The sequence below is a fragment of the Equus przewalskii genome, chromosome 21 (assembly GCF_037783145.1).
Source record: "Equus przewalskii isolate Varuska chromosome 21, EquPr2, whole genome shotgun sequence".
NCBI lineage: Eukaryota > Metazoa > Chordata > Mammalia > Perissodactyla > Equidae > Equus > Equus przewalskii.
The window spans coordinates 34,375,738-34,400,848 of record NC_091851.1 but is presented as its reverse complement, the minus strand read 5'-3'; the positions used below and the strand labels follow the sequence as shown (position 1 = coordinate 34,400,848).

Genomic DNA, 25,111 nt, shown 5'->3' with positions numbered 1-25,111 from the left:
GCATTATTCACAATAGCCAAGACTTGGAAGCAACCTAGTTGCCCATCGAGGGATGAATGGATGAAGCAAATGTGGTATATATACACAATGGAACAATGGAACACTACTCAGCTAAAAAAAGAGGAAATCTTGCCATGTGCAACAGCATGGATGGACCTTGAGGGTATTATGTTAAGAGAAATAAGTCAGAGGGAGAAAGTCAAATATAGACTGATCTCACTCATAAGTAGAAGATAAAAACAACAACAAACACACAGAGACAGAGATTGGATTGGTGGTCACCAGAGGGGAAGGGGGGAGGGAGGAGGGCAGAAGGGGTGATTAGGCACATGTGTGTGGTGATGGATTGTGATTAGTCTTTGGGTGGTGAACATGATGTAATCTATCCAGAAATCGAACTATAATGGCGTACACCTGTAATTTATATAACAGTATACAGTATAAACCCACGTTACCTCAATTTAAAAAAAAAAAAAAGGAAGGAAGAAAAGACTAGTTAAGAGCCTGAGATTTGGAGTCAGGAAGATCTGGTTTGAATCGTAACTCTACTACTTCCTAGCTTTGTGACCTTGGACAAGTTATTTAAACTTTCTGAGCCTCAGTTTCTTCATTTATTACATGAAGATAATACTTGTAGCCTCATAAGGTCAATATGAATTAAGAGATCATTTTGTGGCAAAGCAATCAAGACAGTGCCAATATTTAATCAATAGCTGTTGTCAAAATGCCCTGTAGGTGCCCTGGGCTCTACCTACCTGGCCCTGCTTCATCCCACTGGGCTCCCATGATGTCATCTACCTTCATGTTCAAACAGCCTCACGTTGTACACCAAAGACACTTTGTGCACGCACTTCCCACCGGTTCACGATGCCTAAAACTATGCTGTCCTTGTTTTGTAAAGTTGGGTGTTGTGGTTTCTCTGCCTGGTCTCCACAGGGAGAGAGACAGTAAAGACAGTCCCAGTTATCTACTCAAAAGCCATTCCCCTTTCTTCCTTGCTAAGAAAGCAAGCTTGATTTTGTGTGTGCCAACAAATACTCTCCTAAAAATACTGATTAAATATATATGTGAGAAATATTTTAGCATGAGGCTGTCTCTGTGATCTCAGGATGGGGATCAATAACAAATACTTTGTACTTTAATAGTAAATTAAGCAACAATCAAACAGGAAATTCTAGGAAACTGACAAGTGATTCCAGATGAAATCTGATAATGAGATAAAGAGCAAATACCAAAAGACAGAGTCATACAGATAGAAAAAAAAAAAATCCATGATGTAAAGTATTTGAAAGAAAGAAGGAAAGAAAGAAGGAAACCCCCCATCCCTCCCTACATCCCTTCCCCAGGTTTTATCTACTCTCATCTTGGGTTTTATCCAATCTCATCTTCTGTGCATTCCTGAGAGGTGAGCAGGGCAGATTTTATGCCCACTTTAGAGAGAAGAAAACTAAGGCTGAACGGGCATCCTAAATTCAGGCAGTGCAACACAGGTCCTGCAGGGATGGCCAGTCCTCCAGGAATGAGTGTGGAAGGCTCCACAGAACCGCCCGGCCTGAACTAGCCCCTCTTCGCTCTGTACTCCACCTGATTTTCTTCACAGCAGTTGAGACTATCTGAAACTGCTCCTGCTCATTAGTGTTCACTGGTGCATTCCCTCCAGCTAGAATGCCAGTTCCAGGAGAGTGAGGAGCTCGTGTGCTGTTCACTGCTGTGACCCAGAGCTTCGAACAGTGCCTGGCACGCACATGATAGGCATCAGTGATGGCAAGGTTGTTGATCCTTCTGGAGTGCAGGCAGTATTCTAAAGTTTTACCTGGATGAGCCCCCTTGGGCCTCACTCACAACCAAAGAAGTTATCATCACTCCCATTTTGCAGACGAGTCAGACAACAACAGAGAAGTAAAGTGATTTGCTCACCTGGAGATCAAATTGGCAGAGCCAGAGTCTGGAGCCATAGAGTCTGTTTTGAGCTTTCAGTCACCACATTAACTCTCCCTAATAAACGTTTGCTGAACGAGTAAATGGAGGAATCAATCTACTCAACATCTTTGTCTAAATGTGCTACAGGCACCACGGACTCAACATTTACGAAACAGAACTCGTCCTTTCTCCAAAGACTTGCTTCTCCTCCACCCTCCAGGAGGCTGGTTCTTCCTCTTCCTCATACCCCTGAGCAATCTCTTAGGAAAGCCTGTTGATTGGACCTCCTCACTATCACGCCACTGCTCTCTGCTAATCCAGGACACTCTCTTCTCCCATCTACACAATTCTCATGACCTCCGCTGTTGCAGGCCCTGCCCCTCCTCTCTATCCCTCCCCTACATTCTCCCAAGATGTCCAGGTCCTTCTTTTGCCCTTCAGAAAAAGCCAAAAACTCTTAGCTTGTCTCCCAAGGCCGCTCAGGTCTGCGCCCAACTTCACCCAGCACCATCTAGTCCCCTCTTCCAACTCACTCTCACAGACCCTCTTCTTTTCCCTAAACCATCTTTTGCTTTTCCACCTACTTAGAACGCTCTTCCCCGACTTTCCTCTCAGTAACTCTTGCTCCTCCCTCAGATCTCAGCTAAAAGTTCACTTCCTCAGGGTGTCCTTCCCATCCACCACAGCCACCGCCTCCACACTAAGCCAGGCCCCTGCTAACTCTCCCATCACACCCGCACTCCCCCTTCACCAACAGTCGCCATATTCATTATTAGTCACTTGTTTAATATCTCACGAATTTCCTGCTAGAAAGTAAACTCTAAGAGAGCAAAGATTGTGTCTGTCCTGTGTACTACAGATGCCCAGTAAGTATTTCATATTAAATACTCATGTTAATTTGTGAATTATAAACTCACTTTCCACACACACACACACACACACACACACACACACACACGTCTTTTACAAAGCAGGTACCCAAAGAGTTAATTTTCACATGAAACAGGAGCTGTGTGCTAGTTCAGATGGAGGTCATACTTCTTCCTGGGGCCACCAGGGGGCAGGCAGTGTCTTCCTTAAAGACTGGTTCCTAAGAGGATCTTTGGTCTAAAGAGAACCAGCAGTAGACCCCACCTCCTACCCACAGTTTTGAGAGACCAGAGGGTCAAACAAAGGGTGGGGGACTGGACCTGGGTGAGGCCCATCACTGAAGCAAGAGGGCTTACATCAGCCCTGAGGAACACTGGGACCCGTCTGGAAGAGAGACTGTGGCACTCCTTGGACACAGGGGACTTCCCAGGGGTGAACTTCTGGGAGGTGACATTACAAAAAAAGAAATTCATTCCTTTCTTTAATGCAGTAGCCCTCACACTAAAAAAGCAGTCAGGAACCAAGGAAATGAAAAATCTATGTGCTTTAGACAAGTTGCTTTGGTCTACGGTGTTCAAAGCACTTCAGCGCCATAATCAACAAAGTGCTCAAAAATACCCAAACCTGTGAATTTCTTAAGGCAGATACCATCGCCCTGTTTTACAAAGAAGGAAACTGGCTCAGATAGGTGAAGCGACTTGTCCAAGATCGCATAGGAACGTCCAGAGCTGCTGAAGCCAAACTCTTCTCATTAGTACCAAGTCCTTTTCCATTACACTGTTGTTAATTAATAATTATTAATAATAAATAAATGAGTTTACTCTTATTTATGAATAGTATTACTATTACTGTTATCAGAGCTACCATTCGTTGAGGGGTTACTCTGCCAGGCACTTACTTGTACAAAGCATTTTACAAATATTGTATCATTTTAATGCTCACCATAAATCTATGAGTTGATATGAGAAAGAGAAAAGCGGGCCCTACTTCCGAGAGCTGACTGGACACTCACAGTTGGCCTGTGATGTTCTTCCTCCCGACATAAACAATTTCATGGAACAGCAACATCAGATACAGTCGTTCTGTGCCCAGGAGGGATCAAGACAAAAACACAACCCTCTGTAATCACGTCTGAACACAGACAAAACATGAGCCTCATGCAAGCCACAGAAACGACCAAGCCCTCCCCTGTCCTGGCTGCTAGGAGAGGTTGCTGCTTCTTTACCAACTACTGCTGTAACCCCTATCTAGTCTTCCCTTCATAGAGTCTAGATTAAGATGTCCAATCATAGAACTGCGCCACCTCCTGACAGCATCCAACCCAGAGCAAAGCCAGCTTCTTTCAACCCTCCCCCAAATCCTGTAAGTCCTTCCTAACATTCTCTTAATGAGATGCCAAATGGTCCCAAGGTGTGCCTTCTCCCTCGCTGCAGTGAGGAATAAACCCAACTCGTCCAACTGGGAACAGGAGTGTTTACAGAGGTCTGTGACTGGAGACATGGACAGGTAATATCATTCTCCTTATATGGTCAATAAGGAAAGTGAAACTCATAGAGATTGAGAAATTTGCCCAAGACTACAAAGTAGTGAATGACAGAACCAGCTCTATCGATGTTCTCGTTTGTTTAACGATCCCTGCTGTTTGAGCACTCTGTGCCTTGATTTCCTCATCTGTAGTGACGCAGTTGGACTCTGCTCTCCAAAGGTTCCTCCAGCTCACATCTTCCCAGAGGCAAGGGGGTGGAAGCATTGTCAAAGGGGCTCCCCTTGGGAGTGCTGGGACCTCCCTTTGTCGGGGATCCACGAGCTTCTCAACAAGTCATTCCCACAGTGCCTTGCAGCTGGGAAGGTCTAATAACGAACTTGAAGAGTGATGCATCCTGGGAAATACCTCCAGGAGCCTTGGACCTCTGCCTACTACCTAATCCCTCCTCGCAGCCATCCTCTTTCCGTTGTTCATATTTCCACATTATCTCATTGCCACTCTCTTGTCCAGCCAGGGGACACAAGTCAGGAGGGTGACTGGGAGCTCTTACCCTACTGACCGTCCTCCTGTTCTTACACTTACCTCGCTCTTCCAAAGCAGAGAAGAGGCATCCTAGCAGTCGCTGCATAAATCGTAGGGAGCTGAAAAAAAGGGATTCCTTTCACTTCAAATCCTGAGAATCTGAAAGCTGCTGGAGGGGACTTAGCAAAATGTTGCACAAGAACCTAAAAGACACTTTGTGGGAGGGGGCACTTCCTTGAGTGCCATCTCCCAATCTCTGTGGAACTGTCTTAGGACAAAGACAGCAGACTTGATCAGTGGGTTTCCTGAGAGTAGAGTCCAGACCAGTGTAGAAAGGCAAGGCAAAGGTGAGGAGGACACTTATTGCTTCAATGGGAAAAAGAGTATTTGCATGATGGGAGCTGCCAGCTGGTACCTGCTGCCCAAGAGATAGTGAGCTCCCCGTAGGAGGAGGTACAAAGTTGAGCCTGGTTGACAAGCTGCCTTCTGTGAAATTCTAGGATTTAATGATTCAGAAGCCTTCCCCAATTTTTCTTCCAACACCAAATCCCTCCTCCATCCCAACATCTACACGACACTGTCACTCACCTCTGATGGGTCCGTTTCTTAGAGATGATAAGGCAGCTGGCTCACTCCCCAGGAGCTGTGACTAGCAGAAGGGAGCAGGAAACTCGAGCTCTGGAAGGAGAAGGGCTGGGGCTCTCAGGCAAATGAGGGGGGTCCCCATCTCTCCTGGGTAGCTCCTCTTTCTCTCCTCTCCACCCAGGGGACTCCCAGGTTCATGCGGATTCAGGGTTGGGTGGACTTTGAGGAACAAGTTGGGATCCGCTCATGATGCTCGACAGATACTTGGAAACCCATAACAGACTCCACTGCGGGAAATGGATGGAAGGACAATCTTTTTTCTCATCTCCATCTCTTTGGCATGGCCCAAAGCTCATGTTTTCTCTTTCCTTTCTGCCTGATTCTCCCTTTGAAGTATCCAACTCACCCTTCAAAATTCAGCTCAAACGTTGCCTCTTTTGGCAAGCCAGCCTGATCTCCTTAGGGGAGAGCCAGGGCCTCCATCTCGGCTCCCACAGTATGTGTGCTGCTGGAACTCTGTGCTTCTGGCTGCCACACTGGGCGGGGAATTCTTTGAGGGTAAAGACTGTCCTGGTCCACAGGGATCCTAAGTGGGGCAGTGGGGTACAAGAAGAAAATATCTAGAAGCTTCTGCTTATTTGCTAACTCGTTGTTGGTACAATCAAGCTGATTCCAGCTCCTAGAGACCAACCCCTATACAGCAGAGCAGAACCCTGTCCTATCTTTTTGCAGCATCCTCTCATCTTCCGGCGCTGTCAGACAATGCTCTGCTGCTGTTCAGAGGGCTTTTATGGCCAATTTTTTCAGACGGGAGAGGCCAGGTCCTTCTTCCTAGTCTGTCTCAGTCTGGAAGCTCCACTGAAACCTGACACCATGGGTGATCCTGCTGGTATTTGAAATACTGGTGGCCTAGCTTTCAGCATCACAGCAACATGCAGCCACCACAGTATGACAACCGACAGACGGATGGTATGGTTCCCTGACCGGGAATTGAACCTGGGCCGTGGCAGTGAGAGAACCCACTCTTAACCATTAGATCACCAGGGCTGGCTTATTTGTTTCTAGCCTATCCTTTATTAAAATATATATTATTGAATACTTGTAATCTACATAATAGTACAAAAGTGTGCATATAATTATAATGACAGATACGAGAGTTGCACATTCAAACTTTTTATTAATATGGGTGTGACTGATCAGACAGATCTGGAGGCTACTGTTTTGGTCATTACTGTCTCCCTAATAACTATCACAAAACAGGTACTTAATACACGAGAGAATAAATGAATGAACGAACATGATGTTGCTTGGGTTTGGTCTATTATAATGGTCATGTTTGTTAGCTGGGTGACATTGGGCAAGATACTTCCCTTTCTTAGGCCCCAAATTACCTGTGAAGTAAGGAGGTTGGATCAGATTCCCTCCCAAATGCCTTCCAGGATTAATGTTTCTAGGTCTGAATCACTCATTCTCCAGGAGAGGACAGTATAATTTAGTCAATAAGAAACCTAGCGAATGTTTAAATTGCACTATTTACATGCCAGGCTCTCTGTTCTAAGGGCTCAGCATGTTCATTCATTTAACCTCTCAACAACCCCTTAGAGGGGGAAGACAGGCACAGAGAGGTTCAGTAACTTGTTCAAAGCCACATAAATAGTGTCCTACCCTCACCCCTGGGAGCAAACTCCTCCAGTACTGCTGGCTGACTTCCTGCATCTCTGCATCTGCATCTCTTTGCCAAGGGGCTTTCTTGGGAGGCGCACAAGAAAAGCCTGTACACAGAACAAGCCAGAAGTCCTCAACCAACGCAGGACAGGGAAATGGTGTGTAAACATCCCCTTGTCTCTTGGGGGAGATAATTGCAGGGAATCTGTTTTCCCACTTCCCCAGTCCCCTCTGGGATCAAGCACCAGTCTCAGTGAGAATGGGCTTAATAACTAAGTGTTTATTGTCTGCCTTTCCTGCCCTGTCTCACCTGCCTCCACCTTACCTAAGTTACTTGCCCTCTGCTTCGTAGGAACCCCAAACTAAGACAGACCCAAGCTTTGGACCCCTGCAGCCTTGCTGGAGAGGCTGGGCTCTTGACTTCCGCAATCTTCCTCCCTCCGAAGGACAAAGGCTCTCCATCAGTCAGATAAGCCCAAGTTCTGCCATTTATCTGTTATAATGGGTTGAACTGCGTCCCCCCCAGAAATGAAGTGTTGGAGTCCTAAGCTTCCAGAAAGTCGATGCCAGAAAGTCCACTGCTGCCACCCCCAAAGAACCCAGTGATGGTGGGTGGGGGATGAAGATGTGGATGCAGTGAGAATGAGGTCCAGGTTAGAGTTCTGGCTTCAAACCTGTCACCCTGTATCACCCAGTAGAGAGGAGTTGTGCTCATGCATGCACTCATTCCCCCAATGTTTATGAACCATCTCCTTCATGCTGGGGACTGTGTGAAGTTCTAGGCATAATGTGATGAGGAAAACACAGGCATACATTCTGAGGTTCCTCAGAATGGGACCTTATTTGGAAATAGGGTCTTTACAGAGGTGATCCAGTTAAGATGAGGTCATTAGCGTGGCCCTAATCCGGTATGACTGGTGTCCTCATAAAAAGGGGAAATTAGGTCACACACAGAAAGAACGCATGTGAAGATTGGACTTATGCTGCCACGAGCCAAGGAACTTCCAGAAGCTAGGAGACAGAGCTGGAACAGAGTCTTTCCCAGTGCCTTCAGAGGGAGCACGGCCCTGCTGACACCTTGATCCCAGGCTTCTAGCTTCCAAAACTGTGAGACAATAAGTATCGCTTGTTTAAGCCCCTCGGTTTGCAGTACTCCGTGACAGCAGCCCCAGGAAACTAATAGGGCTGCTATGTGACAACTCCAAGCCCCCATTTCCTCCCTGGCAGGATTCTTAGGATGAGTAAATGGAATAATGCATGCAAAACGCCAAGCGTGAAGCCTGGTGCATGGAAAGTGCTGACTAAATGGGTGTCGCCGTCGCTCTCACTGAACTAGCAAGGCTCCTTCCCCCGCCCCACACACAGCCCCAGGGCAGGTGCTCCCTGGACGAGTGGACATCTGAGACTCATGTTCCTACCTTCTTCCTTCAGAGTCCAGAGCCCTAAAATTTGACTTGGCCCCAAAAGTCAAAAAACCTTGATGCCCAGGTTTTTGTGAGCTCACAGTGGCCATCAAGAGGTAGCTGGCACTGTAATTGGTTTGCTTCCGAGACGTGGTAGGGCTCAGTGTGAAGGAAGGAAAAGGGGAGATGCCACTGCTCTGCAGAACAATGTGAAAGTCCACCATTGGGAGGGACTGTAGCAGTTAAGGTTCTTAGTTGCAAACAACAAATCCACTCTGGTTAGTTTAATTTGAAAGTGAGTTTATTTAAATCTAAGGCCAGAGAGTTTGCAACCACAGACAGGAAAATGTGCAACATCATTATGGGGAAAAGGGGCTTCTTTTTAGTGAAAATACCTGTCACTGATGGCAATCAGAACTTGATGCCAGGAAGTCCACTGCTGCCACCCCCAAAGAACCCAGTGATGGTGGGTGGGGGGTGAAGGTGAGGATGCAGTGAGAATGAAGTCCAGGTTAGAGTTCTGGCTTCAAACCTGTCACCCTGTATCACCCAGTAGAGAGGAGCTGTGCTCATGCATGCACTCATTCCCCCAATGTTTATGAACCATCTCCTTCATGCTGGGGACTGTGTGAAGTTCTAGGGATAATGTGATGAGAAAAACACAGGCATACAGTTCTGGCTCTCATGGTGCTTGGAGCCTACTGGATAAGACAGAGAAGGAACAAGTAGACCAGGGGGAGGAGGAAAGAGGCAGGGTTCTACTGAGGAGGGGTGGGTTGAGAAGGGATCAGACAAGGAGGCTGAACTACTTGGGAAGGCAGCCACAGCCCAGCCTTGCATGGGGCCTCCCCAGACTTCAGCATCTCAGGGCAGCACATGTGGCTTGATCTCTGCAATGAGAAAGGACCTTGTTGATTGCCATCACTGATGCCCCTGACCTGGACACTGTCCACCCTGACAGATCCTACAGCATCCCAGAAATGAACAACCACGGTCCTCTCCATGACCGGGGTGACCAACAGGAAGGAAGCCACACCCAGGGGGTTGGGGGGTGGGCTCAGGAGCCCTGCAGATACCCTCTGCAGGGTGGCTGCCTCAATGTTCCCATCTGAAAAAGGGGAGCAGGGCAGATGGCTCAGATTATCTCAAGGGACACTTCTACTGTGACCTTCTGCCAATCTGGCCCATGGAGGACGGGCTCCATCTCTGGTCACAGCACACTGCTGCCACTTCCTCCTTGGAAGACAGGCCAGAGGAAAGACACTGCCCAAGCGTGAGGGGTATGGGCCACCCTGAACTCTACCTCTTTCCCCAGGCCTTCCCCTCCCTGCCCCGCCCCCCACCTTACCCTGGAGTGCAGCCCCCTCCCCACGGCAGGTTTTCAGGCACTCCTCCTTGCTGATGAAGTTATTCTTCTTCTGTCTACAGCCGCCATATGTAAAAGTCTCACATTGCGCCGAGGTGGCGTTGTAGAAGTACCTGCGTATCATGGCCCTGCAGCGACCCACATAGGGAGGCTCCAGGCAGAAGGCAGGAGGGACTGCGAGGATACAAGAGGGCTCTGGGTCAGTTATGAGGATGATCATCCCAGCTCGGTCTACACAGTGAACAGCCGAAAATCTAGCATGTCTCAAAATAAAGAAGGGTAGTAGGGGAGGTGGAGATGCGTGTAGAGCGCCCAGCCTGGATGTGGAAGCTCATACCCTTTGCCCAGACCTCGCCCTGTGCATCACTTCCTTCTGGCTGTTCCTGAGTTCTATCCTTTTATAACACAATAGTGATCTAGTAAGTAAAATGTTTCTCTGAGTTTTGTGAGCCATTCTAGCAAATTAATCAAGCTGAGGAGGAGGTCGTGGAAACCTCTGATCTAGAGCTGGTCAGCGACAATCTGGTCTTGGAATTGGCCTCAGACGTGGGGGGAGGAGGTGCAGTTTTGTGGGACTGAGTCCTTTAGCTATGGGATCTGACTGCTGTCTCCAGGTGGATAGTGTCAGAACTGAGTTCAACGGCAGGATGTCCAGTCAGTGTCCTCTGAGAACTGGAGAACTGCTCAGTGGTGTTAGAAAAAACAAACATACCAGAGAGGGAGTCTCAGAACTGTCTTTACACATCTTTACATCTTTCCACTAGTTACAATAAGCATATATTCCCTTTGGAATTAAAAAAAAGAAATATTTAAAATAGAATATATCACAAATTTTGCAATAAGTAAATAAGATTGTAGAAGAATATTAACTGACATTGGGAAATGGTTGCAGTATATTGTGGAATAAGCAAAACACTACATCCAGTGACATCTTAGCCTTATGAAGAATAAAACATGTGCCATGAGGATATGGACATCAATCCTTTTTAGCAGCCATTCCCTTCTTTCAAATGAAATCTTACCAAAAGAAAACTCCTCTAGGAGGCTAGGCTTCTTGTACGGTAGTGGAGCTCGGCGGGATGCAAGTCGGCGGCACTGGACCGCAGGTAGGGATCCACTTGTTGGTGACTGTGTTGTGGCTGCAACCCACATACAAAATAGAGGAAGATTGGCACAGGTGTTAGCTCAGGGCAAATCTTCCTCAGCAAAAAAAAAACAAAAAAACCCCAAGAAAGCTGTTCTGGTAGGTACCCAGGTGTGGGGTCCAGAGCCCCATCCTCAGCCCTCTCACTCCCCTCACTTCACCATTCTCCTACCTTAGTACACCCAAGGCTCAAGGAGCATCTTGTGCAAACCCCTGCACTACATGTTCTTTGAGGTGTTAGCAATGCAGCTCATTGGCTGTGTGATCTTAGGTAAGACAATTAACCACTCTGAGCCACGGCAGCCTCATCAGTGAAATGAGCATAATAATCTTAACCTCATAGATTTGTTGAGAGGATCACAAATGATGTCTATAAAGTAAGGAGCAATTAATCAAAAGCAAATAAATGTTAGTTCTTAGAACAGTTGTTAGATGGACTCATTAAATTCTAATTGAACGTTCCGTGTCAGTATCTGAGCTATAAACCACCTGTGGACAAAGTTGCCCAGAAAGAGCCCTTTAGCCTTCCCCCCACAGAAGCAGGGCAGCCAAGGCCCCCATGGCCGCCCTGGGGACCAGCACTGCCGGATCTTCCAACACAGGGACAAATCGATGCTTCTTTTTTTGAGCACCAGATTAAGTGAATGGCTTCCTTTTAAGGACTGGAGTGTATCAAAAACACATATTTTACTCCATGTAAAGTTTTAAAATGTGCACTTATCCGGGAATTGAAAAATTATTATTCTATATTTTAGATGTAAGTTGCCAAAACGTAAAATATCTTGACGAACATTTAAGAGAGGAACTTAAAATTCTCTGAATTATTCTATGTGTTTATTCAGCCACAGACTTCTTAACTCCTTCAATAAACTGTCGAGTAAATGGGACAAAAAAATCCTGCAAAACACAGGCTAAAAATATCACATAATTGCCCAGAAAACAGAAGGAAAACTCTCATTTAAGAGAAAAACTTTGCATTGATTTCTAATCAAGAGAGGTTTGGTTCCCCCCACTCCTGCCTCCCCCCAGTCTCTTCCACAGACTCACCTGCATTTTCTGCCCCAACCACCAGAAGAGAGCTGATCGAGGGCTTATGTTGGTGGTTACGGTGGTGGCAAGGGTGGTGGGTAAGGTGGTGGCAAGGCTGGTGCTGAGGGTGCTGGGTAGGGTGGTGGAGAGGTGGAGGGGTGTTTTTCCCCTGGGTTCCGGCCACCAGGATGCTCAGGAAGCCGAGAAGGGCGAAAAGGCAAAGCCGGTTCATCATGGTGGCCTTGAGGAAGGGCTTCTGAGGAAACCTGGGGCTGACAGAGCTTTTCATACCCCAGCTGAGGGGTGGGAACAGGTGACTGGGAGAGAAAGGGGAGGAGCTGGGATCAAAACTGTTCATTGCACAATCTCTCCCCACCTCCTCAGCCGAAACGCTCAGTAGTAGTGTTTCTCACACTTTATCACGCCTGCGAATAGGCTGGGGATCTCGCTGAAATGCACATTATGATTCAGCAGTCTGGGGTGAGGCCTGAAAAGCGGCATTTCTAACAGGCTCACTGTGACAGGTGCATCCCCAGGCCCAATCTCCTTTCCTATAAAATGGTCCACAGAACCACCCTTTGATCAGCCAGCCTGGAGGAAACCTCACCGGGGTGGAAGGAGAAGGGGAGCCGGCGGGGAGAAAAGCTGTCTTTCCCACACGCCTTGGGAAAGTGGCAGAGGAAACAAGACCAGGAAGAGGTGAATCTCGGAGAACCTCAGAATTCTCTCACATTAATCGGCCTCTCTGAACCTCTACCTTTACCTTACTTCTTTGGAATGGTTGCAACATCTACCATGTGACAAGTACAAGTCACTTCGGTTCTTTCGCAAAATGGAACAAGTGCCCCCAAACCCACATCCCGCAGAAGATGAAGTGATTAGGTAGATTTCAGGGCGATTGAGAAGATACCAACACACCTGCACCACACTTTGCAGTGCGCACAGGTTAGTGAGGCTCAGCATCGCAGTGGTCCCCACCCACCCGTTACAGAGACACCCTCCCGTCTGGACTTGACTGAACTGTCAGGACCCACTAACAATTGCAGGTACCCTTGGGAGAAGAATACCTTAATTCCTATCTCGTGCTGGAGACGATCTCAGCTGGGAGCGCGGGACACCACAGTGGTGCAGTTTTCACAGTCAGGAGGACATGGGCGTGGCAAATTACTCATGTTTCTGGGCCTCTGTGCCCTCATGTGTAAATCGGGCTGTTTATGAAATTCTTACACCATGGAGTCCTTATGATTCTTTTGTCCACCTTTTGCCTCGCCCTGGCCTGGGAAGATAATGCCAAGATTCACGCATCTCAGGCTGTTGCAAAGAAGGGGTCATCCAAACTACAGCCTACAACCAACTGTTGGATTTGCTCTGATGCTGGTGATCCTACAGTGCTTTCTGTCCGTCACAAACTTCTCCCTGATTTCCAGTGCCTCAGCTTCTCTGAAACAATCTTGCTGGATAAACACTTCTGAGGAAGTGGAGACACAGTTACATGGAATACATAAACAGACAGACTGGCTCAAAGAACTACCCCCCTCTTCGGGATCATTTCTGGACTTATTCGATTGTAGCTGGTTTGGATCGTGGGGACCCTGGCTCAGGGGTGCTCTTCAAACCTCTGTCATTATTTTGTTGCTAATGATTGTCTCCTTAATATGCTGCGTTCTCTCAAAAGCTTTAAATGTATATGGGCATCCATTGACCAACTACGGTTCTCTCCAACTGGAACGACAAAGGAGAACAGAAGAATGTAACCCAATTCAAGAACATGAGGCTGACATTGTCTCTTGCGAATACTACACTGAGACCTGAAGAGGCAATGGTAACCCAGAGTCACGCAAAGACCGATATTTTTTTGAGGAAGATTAGCCCTGAGCTAACTGCTGCCAATCCTCCTCTTTTTGCTGAGGAAGACTGACCCTGAGCTAACCTCCGTGCCCATCTTCCTCTACTTTATACGTGGGACGCCTACCACAGAATGGCGTGCCAAGCACTGCCATGTCCGCACCCGGGATCCGAACCAGCAAACCCCAGGCTGCTGAAGCAGAAGGAGCGAACTTAACCGCTGCGCCACGAGGCCGGCCCCAAGACTGATATTTTTGATCGAGCCTCTTGAATAGTCAAGAGGACGATCAAAAGGGGGGAGACTATTAAAATAATTTTCTAGACCCAAGATGGAGCCACTCCTGCCTGGGGTGCCTAGTCAGCAAACCAAACCTTAGATAAATGCTCTGCTTGACCGGAAATGCAGCATATCCAGTCAGCCAATCCCCAAATGCCAAGCCAACTCAGGGATCTATACTTATTTCCTGTTCCTTACTCATTTTCTATTTTTCTTTTCCTTTTTTCTTATTCTTTATCCTGTAGAAGCTTCCTGCCTTAAACCCCACTCTGCTGTTCCCTGGACCCTTGGGAATGGAGACTGCCCATTTCATGAAGTGTCAAGTTTGTGTCACCTAAATTTTCTTTAATCATTTTTAACATGATAAATGCCTGCTTTCTGGGGTTTGGGACTTCACTGACTGAGGTCAGTCATGCATGCAGTATATGCCATAGTAAAAACTCAAGACACCCAGGGTCCCCTGGTTGGCAACACTTTGCACCAGTTGGGCTGAGGAATTAACCACGTCCTGCATGACTCAAACGGAAGGAGATGTTTGGAAACTTGGGCCTAGTTTTCCTGTATTTCATCCCCAATACTTTTCCCTTTGTGGATTTTACTCTGCGTGGATTTGCTGTAAACTTTATAACCACTTCTGAGTCTTGCGAATCCTTTTGGCACAGTGAACCTCAGGGATTCCAAACACAAGTCGTTTCCCTGGTTATCTCCATTTATTATCCATTGTTATCATTGTCCAATGTTATCTCCAAATAGAAACTATAGTCCAGTCCATAGAAGTTAAGTAACTTGCCCGCAGTCACACAGATAACAAGTGGCAAAGCTGGTATTGAAATTTGTCCATCTCCAGCAGCTGTGCTTTTAACAACCACTGCAGGACAAGTGAAGATAATCTAACATAACTGATGTCTCTTACATAGAAAACTCAACAATTTTAACAGAAAATTGCTTCAAAGAGGTTATATAAAAAATTTCCCTAAAAACAAAATCTGTAGAAGAAAAAATACCCAGGCTCTACAAATGTCCCGGAATTTGTCTTTAAATGGGATAGAAATTTTGAAAAATACAAGGAACTTTCTAAAAGGTCTTTAACAAGCTACCGTGGGCGCTCAACTCAAAAACAGAAGTTCATGTACTAAAATCGATGTTTCAGTGCAGCTTCCAAAATCTTGCCAAATACAGCCATTTGGAAGGACGAGCCAGATCTGAAGTTTCATTCCTTGTGTATCTGCATTAGGCGTGCATGCGTCATCTCAGTTGTCGTAACGGTCTCTGTGATTTCCTCCTGAGTAGCAGTCATAACCACCCTGACTTCTGCCACCATAGTCTCCTGACCTTCCATATCCGTATCCATATCCTCCAGGTCAACTGTCATACCTGCCACTCCCATAGCCCTGGTCCCCACCACCTCTAGAGTAGCTGCGACGACACCCATGAGCCCCTAGGCATCCCTTCCGGTCCCCTGGAGCCAACTTGCCTGCGTGGTCCCCACGGATCTGGCAACCATCCAGAGACTCTCCGTTCAGGGCTCTCATGGCGTCTGAGGCCCACTCTGGATTGGTGAAGGTGATGAAGCCGAAACGCTGGGACTGCTGAGTCGCCTGGTCCTCGGCAATGACCACCTCAGAAAGAGGCCCGGAGCTGCTGAAGAGGTCTCCCAGAGGCCACTCATCGATGTGGAAGTTGAACCGTCCCGCCAAGAGCTTCCCCTCTTCAGAGGACATGGCAGTGAATTTGAGTCCCAGATTAAGGAGTAAAGGGGACGAAAGGACAGCTACCCAGAGGAACAGAGAGGCTGGGGCTTTTTAGTTTGAACTCTCAGGAGTATTAGTCTGGCAAAAAATGTTCAGCCAGACTGATCTTTAAAAAAATAATGTGCATCTGGGGACATTTTGAAAACCTGTACACAATGTTTATCATGGTTAGGAAGCAATTTCTGAATGTAACTAAGAAATCAAGAACATGATTCCTTAGAAGTGTTTTTTAGTCAAGATCACCACCCTGATGATATAGAAGTTTCTTAAAAATATTTGTGAAAGCCATTTTTTTTTAATACTAGAAGAAAAAATATTCTGCTGTGTCTCATGTAGTATTTAGGATGTCCTTCACGGAGCTGACCAAAAAGAGGAAACCTGAAAAAAAAATCTGTAGATTGAAAAAAGCACCCCATGTTCCAGTTTAAAAAAAATGATGCAGAGGGGCTGGCCCAGTGGTGCAGCAGTTAAGTGCGCACGTTCCACTTTGGTGGCCCAGGGTTCACCGGTTCGGATCCCGGGTGTGGACATGGCACCGCTTGGCAAGCCATGCTGTGGTAGGCGTCCCACATACAAAGTAGAGGAAGATGGGCACAGATGTTAGCTCAGGGCCTGTCTTCCTCAGCAAAAAGAGGAGGATTGGCAGCAGATGTTAGCTCAGGGCTAATCTTCCTCAAAAAAAAAAAAAAAAGATGCAGAGGATGATACCAAAATATCCTCGTTAAGATACTAAAGCTCAAAGATGAGCAAAGATGTCCTTCAGATAGGAAAGAAAGTAACCTTTATGGGATGAAACCTTTCAGGCCACTTCATAGCCACACTCCATGGCGGAATTCAGTAAAGCCAGGTTCACAATTGTTCTAGAAAAGAAAGTACGATTCAGGATTTTTCACATGATCTAATTGTCCTTCAAGTATAAAGGCAATATGCAAAACTTCAGGGAAAAATTCAGGAAAATTTGTTGTTGTAGAATTGTTTTTGTTTATCTACCTAACAAAATGTTAATGAGGTTAACCTGAACTTATTGTTAGTTACTACACGTGGTGGAAGTTCACTGTCCCATATGGTGGGCACAAGCCACATGTGGCCATTGAGCACACGAAATATGGCTGGTATGAATCATGATGTGCTGTAAGTGTGAAATATATGCCAGATTTCAGACTTAGCACAAAGAAAAGCAAAATATCACGTTAATATTTTTTATTACATGTTGATTATATGTTAAAATGATAATATTTTGGATATATTGAGTTAAACTATTATTAAAATTAGTTTGACCTCTTTCTCTTTAAAATGTAGCTACCAGAAAAATTCTGTTTGTGGCTTGCATGGTATTTCTGTTGCACAGCACTATGACAGAACTGGGAGAAAGATTTTGCTTCTTGTTTGTACTATTCAGTATAGCTTGATCTTTTTAAAATAAGCATGATAATTTATATAAGACAATCAACTCATTATTCCAAAATTAACAAAGAGCTATGTTTTCTCTCCTGGGATGTTAAAATGAACCAATGAACAAAGAGCTATGTTTTCTCTCCTGGGATGTTGAGACAACCAGCTGGGAGGCTCTGGATGGGAGCCAATAATAATAGAATAGAGAACAGCTGTGCTGGGCCCTCAGGGACCATATCGTCCAGCCCATTTGTTTTATAAATTGGGAAACTGAGGCCCCGAGGGCCCACTTACCAGTCCAAGGTCACAGGGACTCAGGTCTGCAGTAGATGAAGCTGAGGACTGGCATTCCAGATGCTGCAGAAGTACTGACTTAGGGAATTTGCTCAATAGCCCCCAAGAACTCCTCCAAGGAGAGTGGAACCGCCTCCAGGTAAAAAGTCCACTTCCTCTGGGCCCACACACCTTGCCCAGAGTGCTTCCTCTTCCGAGTAACGAAAAGCAAGATACTTCCCCCAACCCAGGGGAATAGGGCTCCTTCTCCTTCAGCTGGAGGTGGAAATTCCAGCCGCCCAGCCCAGCCCAGAACACGCAGCTCCTGGCACCGTGAAGTTCAGCCGCTTCCTTGCCCTCTGCCTCGCCCCCTGCCTCGTGGGCACTGCCAGCTCAGGAAAGACCTCCAGAGAGCTGAGGGGTTGAGAAAGAGGATCCCTGAGACTCATAGCCTGTGGGGGAATGGGGGCTGGACCAAAAGCCCACCCGGTCACTTCCACCTCGGGAGGAACCAGGGCCTAGACATGGGACAGGGCTTGCCTGCGATCAACCATCTAGTCTGGGAAGGATCTGGGGCCAGACCTGCTGGATGTCTATTTGATTTAATTAAATCTTCGCCAAATTTTAATTTTTATTAAAAAGCAATACATATGTTTATTTTTTAAAAGACAATGTGTAAATATGTGAAATTAAAAAGTGGGTCCCCAGGGCCGGCCCAGTGGCGCAGTGGTTAAGTTCGCATGTTCCACTTCGACGGCCCGGGATTCGCTGGTTCGGATCCCAGGTGTGGACATACGCATGGCTTATTGAGCCATGCTGTGGCAGGCGTCCCACATATAAAGTAGAGGAAGATGGGCACAGATGTTAGCTCAGGGCCAATCTTCCTCAACAAATAACTAACTAAATAGTGGGCCCCCTATTTTATGCAGCCCCAACACTCCTTCTCTCCAGAACCCTACTCCCTAGAATTCTTATGAGAGAATGAGTTTCATTCTGCTTTAAAAATGAGACCAGGTTCTCAAACTTGGCTGCACATTGGAGTCACCTGGGGTCTCTCTGGGTCCCACATTCAGAGATTCGAATTTAATTGGTCTGGGGAGAAGCCTGAGCATCGGGATTTTTTTAAAGTTCCCCAAGAGAGTCTAATGTTCCACCAAGGTTCAGAAGTGCTGCTCCAAAGGAAGGGCTTGAATTCCCTCCCTGGAATAGCCTCTTCCTCTCCCAGCTTCGACTTCTCCCAGTACATCCAGCACGGCGAGGGTCACATCCGCTGAGGATTCACAAGATGGTACGGTGCAGCTGAGTTGACTCATGTGCTTATTTGTCTGAGGGATGCTGTCCTTATCAGGGAAAGTGTACAAATCAAAGTGTACTCCATGCTGCACTCCATGAAGAGATACACTGGGGTCCTGAATGTCCAAGGCTAATTGTGGAGGGTGTGTGATGTGCACACGTTTGATAAGTCACTTTGTGTGATAACCAGAGCCAGGTGTGAAAGGAGTTAAAATAACAAATGATTTGGTAAAAGAGGTCTGCTTCTTTATTTGCTGATTACCCATGGATATTAAAGATTGTTTAATGCAAATACCTTTTTCCTTATTATAAAAAATGATACTTGTTCATTGTCATTCAAATGATACTGAAAAGAATTTTTAGAAAACAAAAATCCTTGGCGCCAGCCCCGTGGCCGAGTGGTTAAGTTTGCGCGCTCCTCTGCAGGCGGCTCAGTGTTTTGTCGGTTCGAATCCTGGGCTCCGACATGGCACCACTCATTGAGCCACGCTGAGGCGGCGTCCCACATGCCACAACTAGAAAGGACCCACAACTAAGAATATACAACTGTGTACCAGGGGGCTTTGGGGAGAAAAAAGGAAACAAAAATAAAATCTTAAAAAAAAAAGTTTAAAAAAAAAGAAAAGAAAAATCCCTTGAAATTCCATGAGCCAGAAATAACTGCTCTAAATAAATTGGTGAACAGCCTTGGAGCCATCGTGCTGTGGGTCTGTATGTGTGTTTGCCATCAACGGGACCAGACTAGATCTCCTATTTTGTAATTTGATTTTTCATTCAGCAAAAGTTATGGACCTCTCTCCGTACTGACACATACAGATTAGCACTACGTTTTTACTAATTGCATAGTAGCCCATCAATCCCTTGTTGGTGAACACTCACATTTTTTCCAAATTATAGTTTTTTGCAATTATAAACAAGGCTACAACAAACCTCTTGATGTTAGGTTATGAGAGGCTGTAGCACGCAGACCTTGGATTTGAAATTAAATCTGGGTTTAAGCCCAGACCCCAACTTACAGGTTTTATGATTTTTGGAAAATTACCAAAACTCTCTGAGCCTCAGTTTCTTCATCTGTGAAGTGGGGACAGTAATAACCTCTCCATTAGGTTGTTGAAATAATGTAAAGTATGGCAAACACCTAGCAGGGTGCTTGACCGTAGAAGAGATGCTCAGGAAAAAATACTTACCAGTTCATAAAAAGGACGCATAAGCAACAATCTTGTCCTTCCTTACCCCTGCAGCCAATCTCAAGCAAGAGACCCCCCAGGAGATGACCCCAACTCTCCCTGCCCTGTGCCAGCTCCCCTCAGTGAGGGGCCCCTGCAAAGGCTATTTCCACCAATACTTCTACAGTTCAACGTCCAATGAGTGTGAGCACTTCATCTATGGTGGTTGTCAGGCAATGCCAACAATTTTGAGACCACAGAGATCTGCTTGTGGGTCTGCAAACCCCCTGGTGAGCTCTCTTACAGAAACAGGAAAAGCAGTGGTGGTGATAGGATGATGGAGTGTGAATGGAAAGAGCGTTGGTGAGAATGGTGGTAGTGATGCCGATGATGATGTTAATATGGGAGTTGCTGATGACTCCAGTAACGGGAATAAGGGATGTGTCACCAAGTGGTGGTGGTGATGGTGGTAATGAGAGTGCTGGAGGTGTCGGTAGCAAGGCTGTGGTTGGTGGTTGTGATGTGGACAGTAGAGATGAAAGTAATATTGGTTATTGTAGTAAGGCCTCTTGAAATATGTGGTGGTGCTGACAAAGGTGAAGATAACAATGTAACCTGCACAGGGGATGATCGTGTGGATAGAGATGATGAATGGGATTGTAGCAGTGATCGTGGTGGGAAGTTGATAGAGATGAGAAGGCCTCCAGGATGGTAAATATTGAAGGAGTTGGGTAAGGAGTCCAGCTTGATGGCTCTGGCTCTAGGCCACCAATAGGCCAGCCAAGAAGGGAGCTGATTATCATCTCCATTGCAGAGACCAAGGAAGACAGCAGCTGAAGAGGATGCCTGCACATTCCTAGGCCTTGACGGAAAACTGGCTCTGCCGCCATTCCTGCACTGAGGCTCTGTTCTAAACCCCTCCTGTAATATTCCTGGACTAGGTCAACCAAGCATTCAAAGTTGATGTGGCCTGAAGCCTTCCTACAAGGGCCGTGGCCTGTCTTCAAAAATTGCTCACAGACATCTCAGCTCTCAAGGGCGGTAAAACCTGTGTTACCCTTTCCCCTACCTCCTTCGGGCCCTCATTGTCCTGTGCCCCAGAATAAACATGAGGACAAAGGACGCAGTTCCCCTATCACCAAGAGATCCTCGTGGAAGCCAGGCTGAATGGAAATTTGGGGACCTTGCTTGTCTGTCCCCAGAGCCTGCCTCCTGCTCTTTCTACCTGGAGCTCCACTCAGAGCCGCGAGGTTCTTCCTGTGCAGAAGGAACCATGTCCTAGGGAAGTGTGGAAAGGGGTATAAATTCAGGGAATCTTGGTCAGCCAGGATGGGCCTTGCCTCTCCACCGAGAGGGATCCTAGAAAAATTAGGATTTTACAAATTTGCAGTAAAATATATACAACATAAAATTTACCATTTTAACCACTTCTAAGTAGACAATTCAGTGGCATTCAGCCTACTCGCACTGTTGTGCTACCATCGCCACCATCCCTCTCCAGAACTTTTTCATCTTCCCAAACTGAAACTTTGTACTCATTAAACACTGACTCCCCATTCCCCCTCCCCCAAGTCCCGGCTGCCACCATTCTACTTTCTGTCTGAGTTTGACTGCTCTAGATACCTCATATAAGTGGAATCATATGATATTTGTCCTTGGGTGACGGGTTTATTTCACTTAGCGTTAATGTCCTCAAGCCATGTTATAGCATGTGTCAGAATTTCCTTCCTTTTTAAGACTGAATAATATTCCGTGGTTATATAGTTTTTTGAACGCCAGATAGCGTATGCCCTAACCCCCACATTCGCCTCCCCTCATAACTCTCTCCTCTTGTCCTACATCTAGTCCAACCACCTCCCCTTGCCGAAAGGGAAACTATTGCCCAGGATCAAACAGCAATACAAGAAGCCAGGACCTGGGGTTCCCAGACTAGACCTCTGTCCTTGGTGGTGTCATTGGTGGCTTTGGTTGCGTCATTGGTGTCCTGGGTGTGCCTTTCCCACCCCTCACCCCATTCGGGTGGCCTGACATTCCCACCAGTTGGCCAGGAGTCAATCTAGATCATGGAAAATCATGTCAGGAAGAATGTGCTGGGTAGCCAGCCTTGCCCTAGGCTCAAGGTGGGATCCAAAGTTGAATGGAATCTAGACCTTGGGCTCTTCCCAAGGCTTGAAATGCTTCAATTAAATGGACATGAATACATGCATATTTGAGAGAAAAGGAATGTTTTTCCCTTTATTTCCCCACTCCCTTTCATATTCTTAACTGTTACCCAGAGATTGAGCTCTGGAAGGTTCAATGAGGATAGCCTTTGACCGATATTTGAAATAGTTTGCGTACGCTGAAGTTTATACAGTTTTAAAAATATGACTATTAAAGATATTTCTTTTAAAGTAGAAAAATACACTTACACACACTAAAGAGTTTAATCAGTAGCTCAGATCAATTCAAGAGATGAGATAAGAAGAACTAAGCCCTTGCGATGAGCCAAGTCATAACTAACCATCATTTTCTTTTCTCCCAGAAAAACGAATGAACCCTTCCCTGGATTCACTGGGTCACAGCACTTATTCCAATTGATTTGACGTATGTGTTTCTCTCTCTCTACCTCTAGGCTGTGAGTAGGGCAAGGACCATGTCAAAGGTAGATCGTGCAAAGGACTTAACATATAGTAAGCACTTACCAGCAAGCACTGAATTAATAATTAGTGAATTCATCCTTGAATGCATGGTCCATAGTCACGTGATCCAACAGTGAGTCTTGGGGCTCTACCTCCAAAATTCATCCCAAACTCAGTCAATTTCTCACCACCTCTACCTCTACCACCCCAGGCCCCTCTTCTTGATGACTCTCTCTCCTCCTTACTGGCCGGTTACCTCCTACAGGCTACTCTCCACACAGCAGCCAGAGTGGCCTTTTAAACACCAAGTTACTATCAAGGTGCTAGTTTTCCTGATGGATGGTAGGTTCACGGTGCTTACTGTGCTGAAATACACGCATACACATGGAAATAATCATGAAAAAGGAGCACACATGGACCAAGGATGTGAGTATGAAGCAAGAATTAGCAACCCAATTCTGTGCACCAGGAGGCCAAAAAAGTACAGAAACAAATACCTGTGAATCAGAGGGCGCTACTCCTTAGCTCCCACCACGTGTGGAATAAAACCCAGAGGCCTTGCCTGCGGGGCCTCTTCCATCTGCCCCTGTCACCTTCTCCAAACTCACCCCCACCTCACTTCCCCCCCTCCCTCAAGTCCAGCTACCCAGACTCCTCTTGTTTTGCACACACAGAAGTCATGTTCCTGCTGCAGTCTTTGCACTTCTGTTCCTTCTGACTAGAATGCTCTTCCCTAGGATTTCAGGATTTTCTCCTTCACTTGGTCAGGTCCCGGCTCATTCATCACCTCCTCAGGGGCCTTGATCATCCCTCTCATGTTCACTCTGCTTTACTTTTCTTGAAGGAACAGAGCACTACCAAATGAGCATAGATGGAAACGCCCAGACCGAGTGCAGGGAAATTACACTATCTATTTGTTAACACATCTAGGCTTTTGTTGTCTGTCTCCCCCGCTGCACTGTAAGCCCCCGGAGGGGAGGGATTCCCTTTCTTGTTCACTGCTGTGTCCCCAGTGCCCAGATCAGTGCTTGGCACATGAGAGATAGTAGATAAATACTTGTTGAATGAGTGGATGAATGGAAGAAGTGATGGAAAGATGGGTCAGAGGGTGAATGAATGAATAAATGAACAAATGAATGACTCTACAGCTCAGCTGGAGAGGGGATCACTGTAGGAGTGGGAAAGGTCAGGAAAGACTCCATGGAAGGAGATCTAGCTCAGGGACAGAGTCAGCAAGGCCTTAACGGAAGGCGCACAGGCAGAGGCAGGGAAGCTGGGAAGTCTAAGGCTGATAGACTTTGCCTCTTTCTTCCTATGCGCAGCACTCCTTCCCAGGACAGGGGCTCCACCTGTCACCCAGTTCTCAATGCATTAACAACCATCCTTGTCCCCGTGCAGATAGAGAAGGCTGAGGCCAGGCCATCTCCTCAGGTCCTGGTTATTGGGGGTAGGGAGGGGCCAGGTTCTGGGTGTCCTGCTTCCCCTGCTCCCCCACCGCCCCCCGGAGCCTTAGAAGAGCACCTGGCAGGTGGATCCCAGGGGCAGCTGTTGCCAAGCCAGCCTGACCTTCAAGCCAGCTCTCTCTCCAAGCCTTCTTTAGAGAGGATGGGCCACTGCCGTGTCCTGGAAGTGTCCTGGTAGGTCTGCGGTGACTGAGTGTTGGTGCTTCTGTCCGGCAAATGGAATAGCGTTGGTTACAAGGAACTGTGCCGGGTGCTGAGGGAAGATACCAGGAGACTAGTTCTTCTGCCGGCAGCTCCACTCCCGCAAGTCCCCTTCGTCTACTCACTCGGGGTTCTTTTCCCCGGGGAGCCCTCAGAGGCCAGAAGTTCCCTTTTTCCCTTGAGCGCTATCCCCAGAGCAGCTCCACCAGACAGCCCCAGCCGTGTGGAGAGAGCTCACATCACAGTGCTCTGGGGGCCTGACCGACCTGGCCTTCAGTGCCTCTGACCCTTCTCCCCAGAGGCCGCTGCTTTGTGCTGACCTTCTTGGAGAAGGCCATGGCCAGGCCTACCCTGGGAGAACCACCAAATGAGCATAAATGGAAATGCCCAGACACTGCGCAGGGGTAAGGGAAGATTGTCCCAGTGCTGGCACAGCAAGAATTCCAAGGCTCAGAACCCAGATGTTTGCGTGACCCAACTTGCTCAGCAGCAAAATTGCTATGTGATATTCACAGATTCATTCATTCAGCAATTACTGGAACTCAAACTACATACCAGGCACCGTTCCAGACCCTGCAGCTACAAAAGACAAATATCCTGGCCCCATGGAGTTTAATAATTAAGAAACAAGAAAAGTAAGACATGCAGTATGTTAGATGGTGGTAAGAGCTACAGAGGAAAACGAAGTGGGAAAGGAGCGAGCTTGTAGCTGGGTAGCAATTTAAAATAGGGGTGGCCAGGAAGACCTGACCGAAAACTCGATGGTGGAAGTGGTGAAAAGGAGTTGGACTCTGGATTGTCTTTGAGGGTAGAGCACACAGATTTGCTGACGGGTGTGA

The 25,111-nt window shown here is 46.9% G+C and overlaps 1 protein-coding gene and 1 pseudogene across 2 annotated transcripts; both read right to left on the bottom strand.

Moving 5' to 3' along the window:
- Window positions 1-8,734: 8,734 nt before the first annotated feature.
- Window positions 8,735-24,608, bottom strand: LOC103544038 (uncharacterized). 2 transcript variants are annotated; one of them, XM_070589320.1, is made up of 6 exons: window positions 24,130-24,608; window positions 13,058-13,266; window positions 12,009-12,307; window positions 10,840-10,956; window positions 9,800-9,991; window positions 8,735-9,341 (listed from the first exon to the last, which is right to left on the bottom strand). In XM_070589320.1, the coding sequence occupies exons 3-6, from the start codon at window positions 12,277-12,279 to the stop codon at window positions 9,316-9,318; spliced, it is 606 nt and encodes a 201-aa protein (XP_070445421.1). In that variant the 5' UTR covers window positions 12,280-12,307; window positions 13,058-13,266; window positions 24,130-24,608; the 3' UTR covers window positions 8,735-9,315. The 2 variants fall into 2 exon arrangements, with proteins under 2 accessions (XP_070445421.1, XP_008509114.2); XM_008510892.2 differs by lacking the exons at window positions 13,058-13,266; window positions 24,130-24,608 and having other exon boundaries at window positions 9,058-9,341; window positions 12,009-12,443.
- LOC103544039 (RNA-binding protein 3 pseudogene) lies at window positions 15,268-15,954 on the bottom strand (annotated as a pseudogene).
- Window positions 24,609-25,111: the final 503 nt, after the last annotated feature.

Bases quoted from the DNA above. Each gene is read 5' to 3' on its own strand.
- LOC103544038 (XM_008510892.2), bottom strand. From the start codon at position 12,348: ATGAACAGTTTTGATCCCAGCTCCTCCCCTTTCTCTCCCAGTCACCTG. The intron at 10,957-12,008 runs GTGAGTCTGTGG...TGTGGGTTGCAG, and splicing joins GGTTGGGGCAGAAAATGCAG to CCACAACACAGTCACCAACA. The intron at 9,992-10,839 runs GTAAGATTTCAT...GTATCCTCGCAG, and splicing joins CCTAGAGGAGTTTTCTTTTG to TCCCTCCTGCCTTCTGCCTG.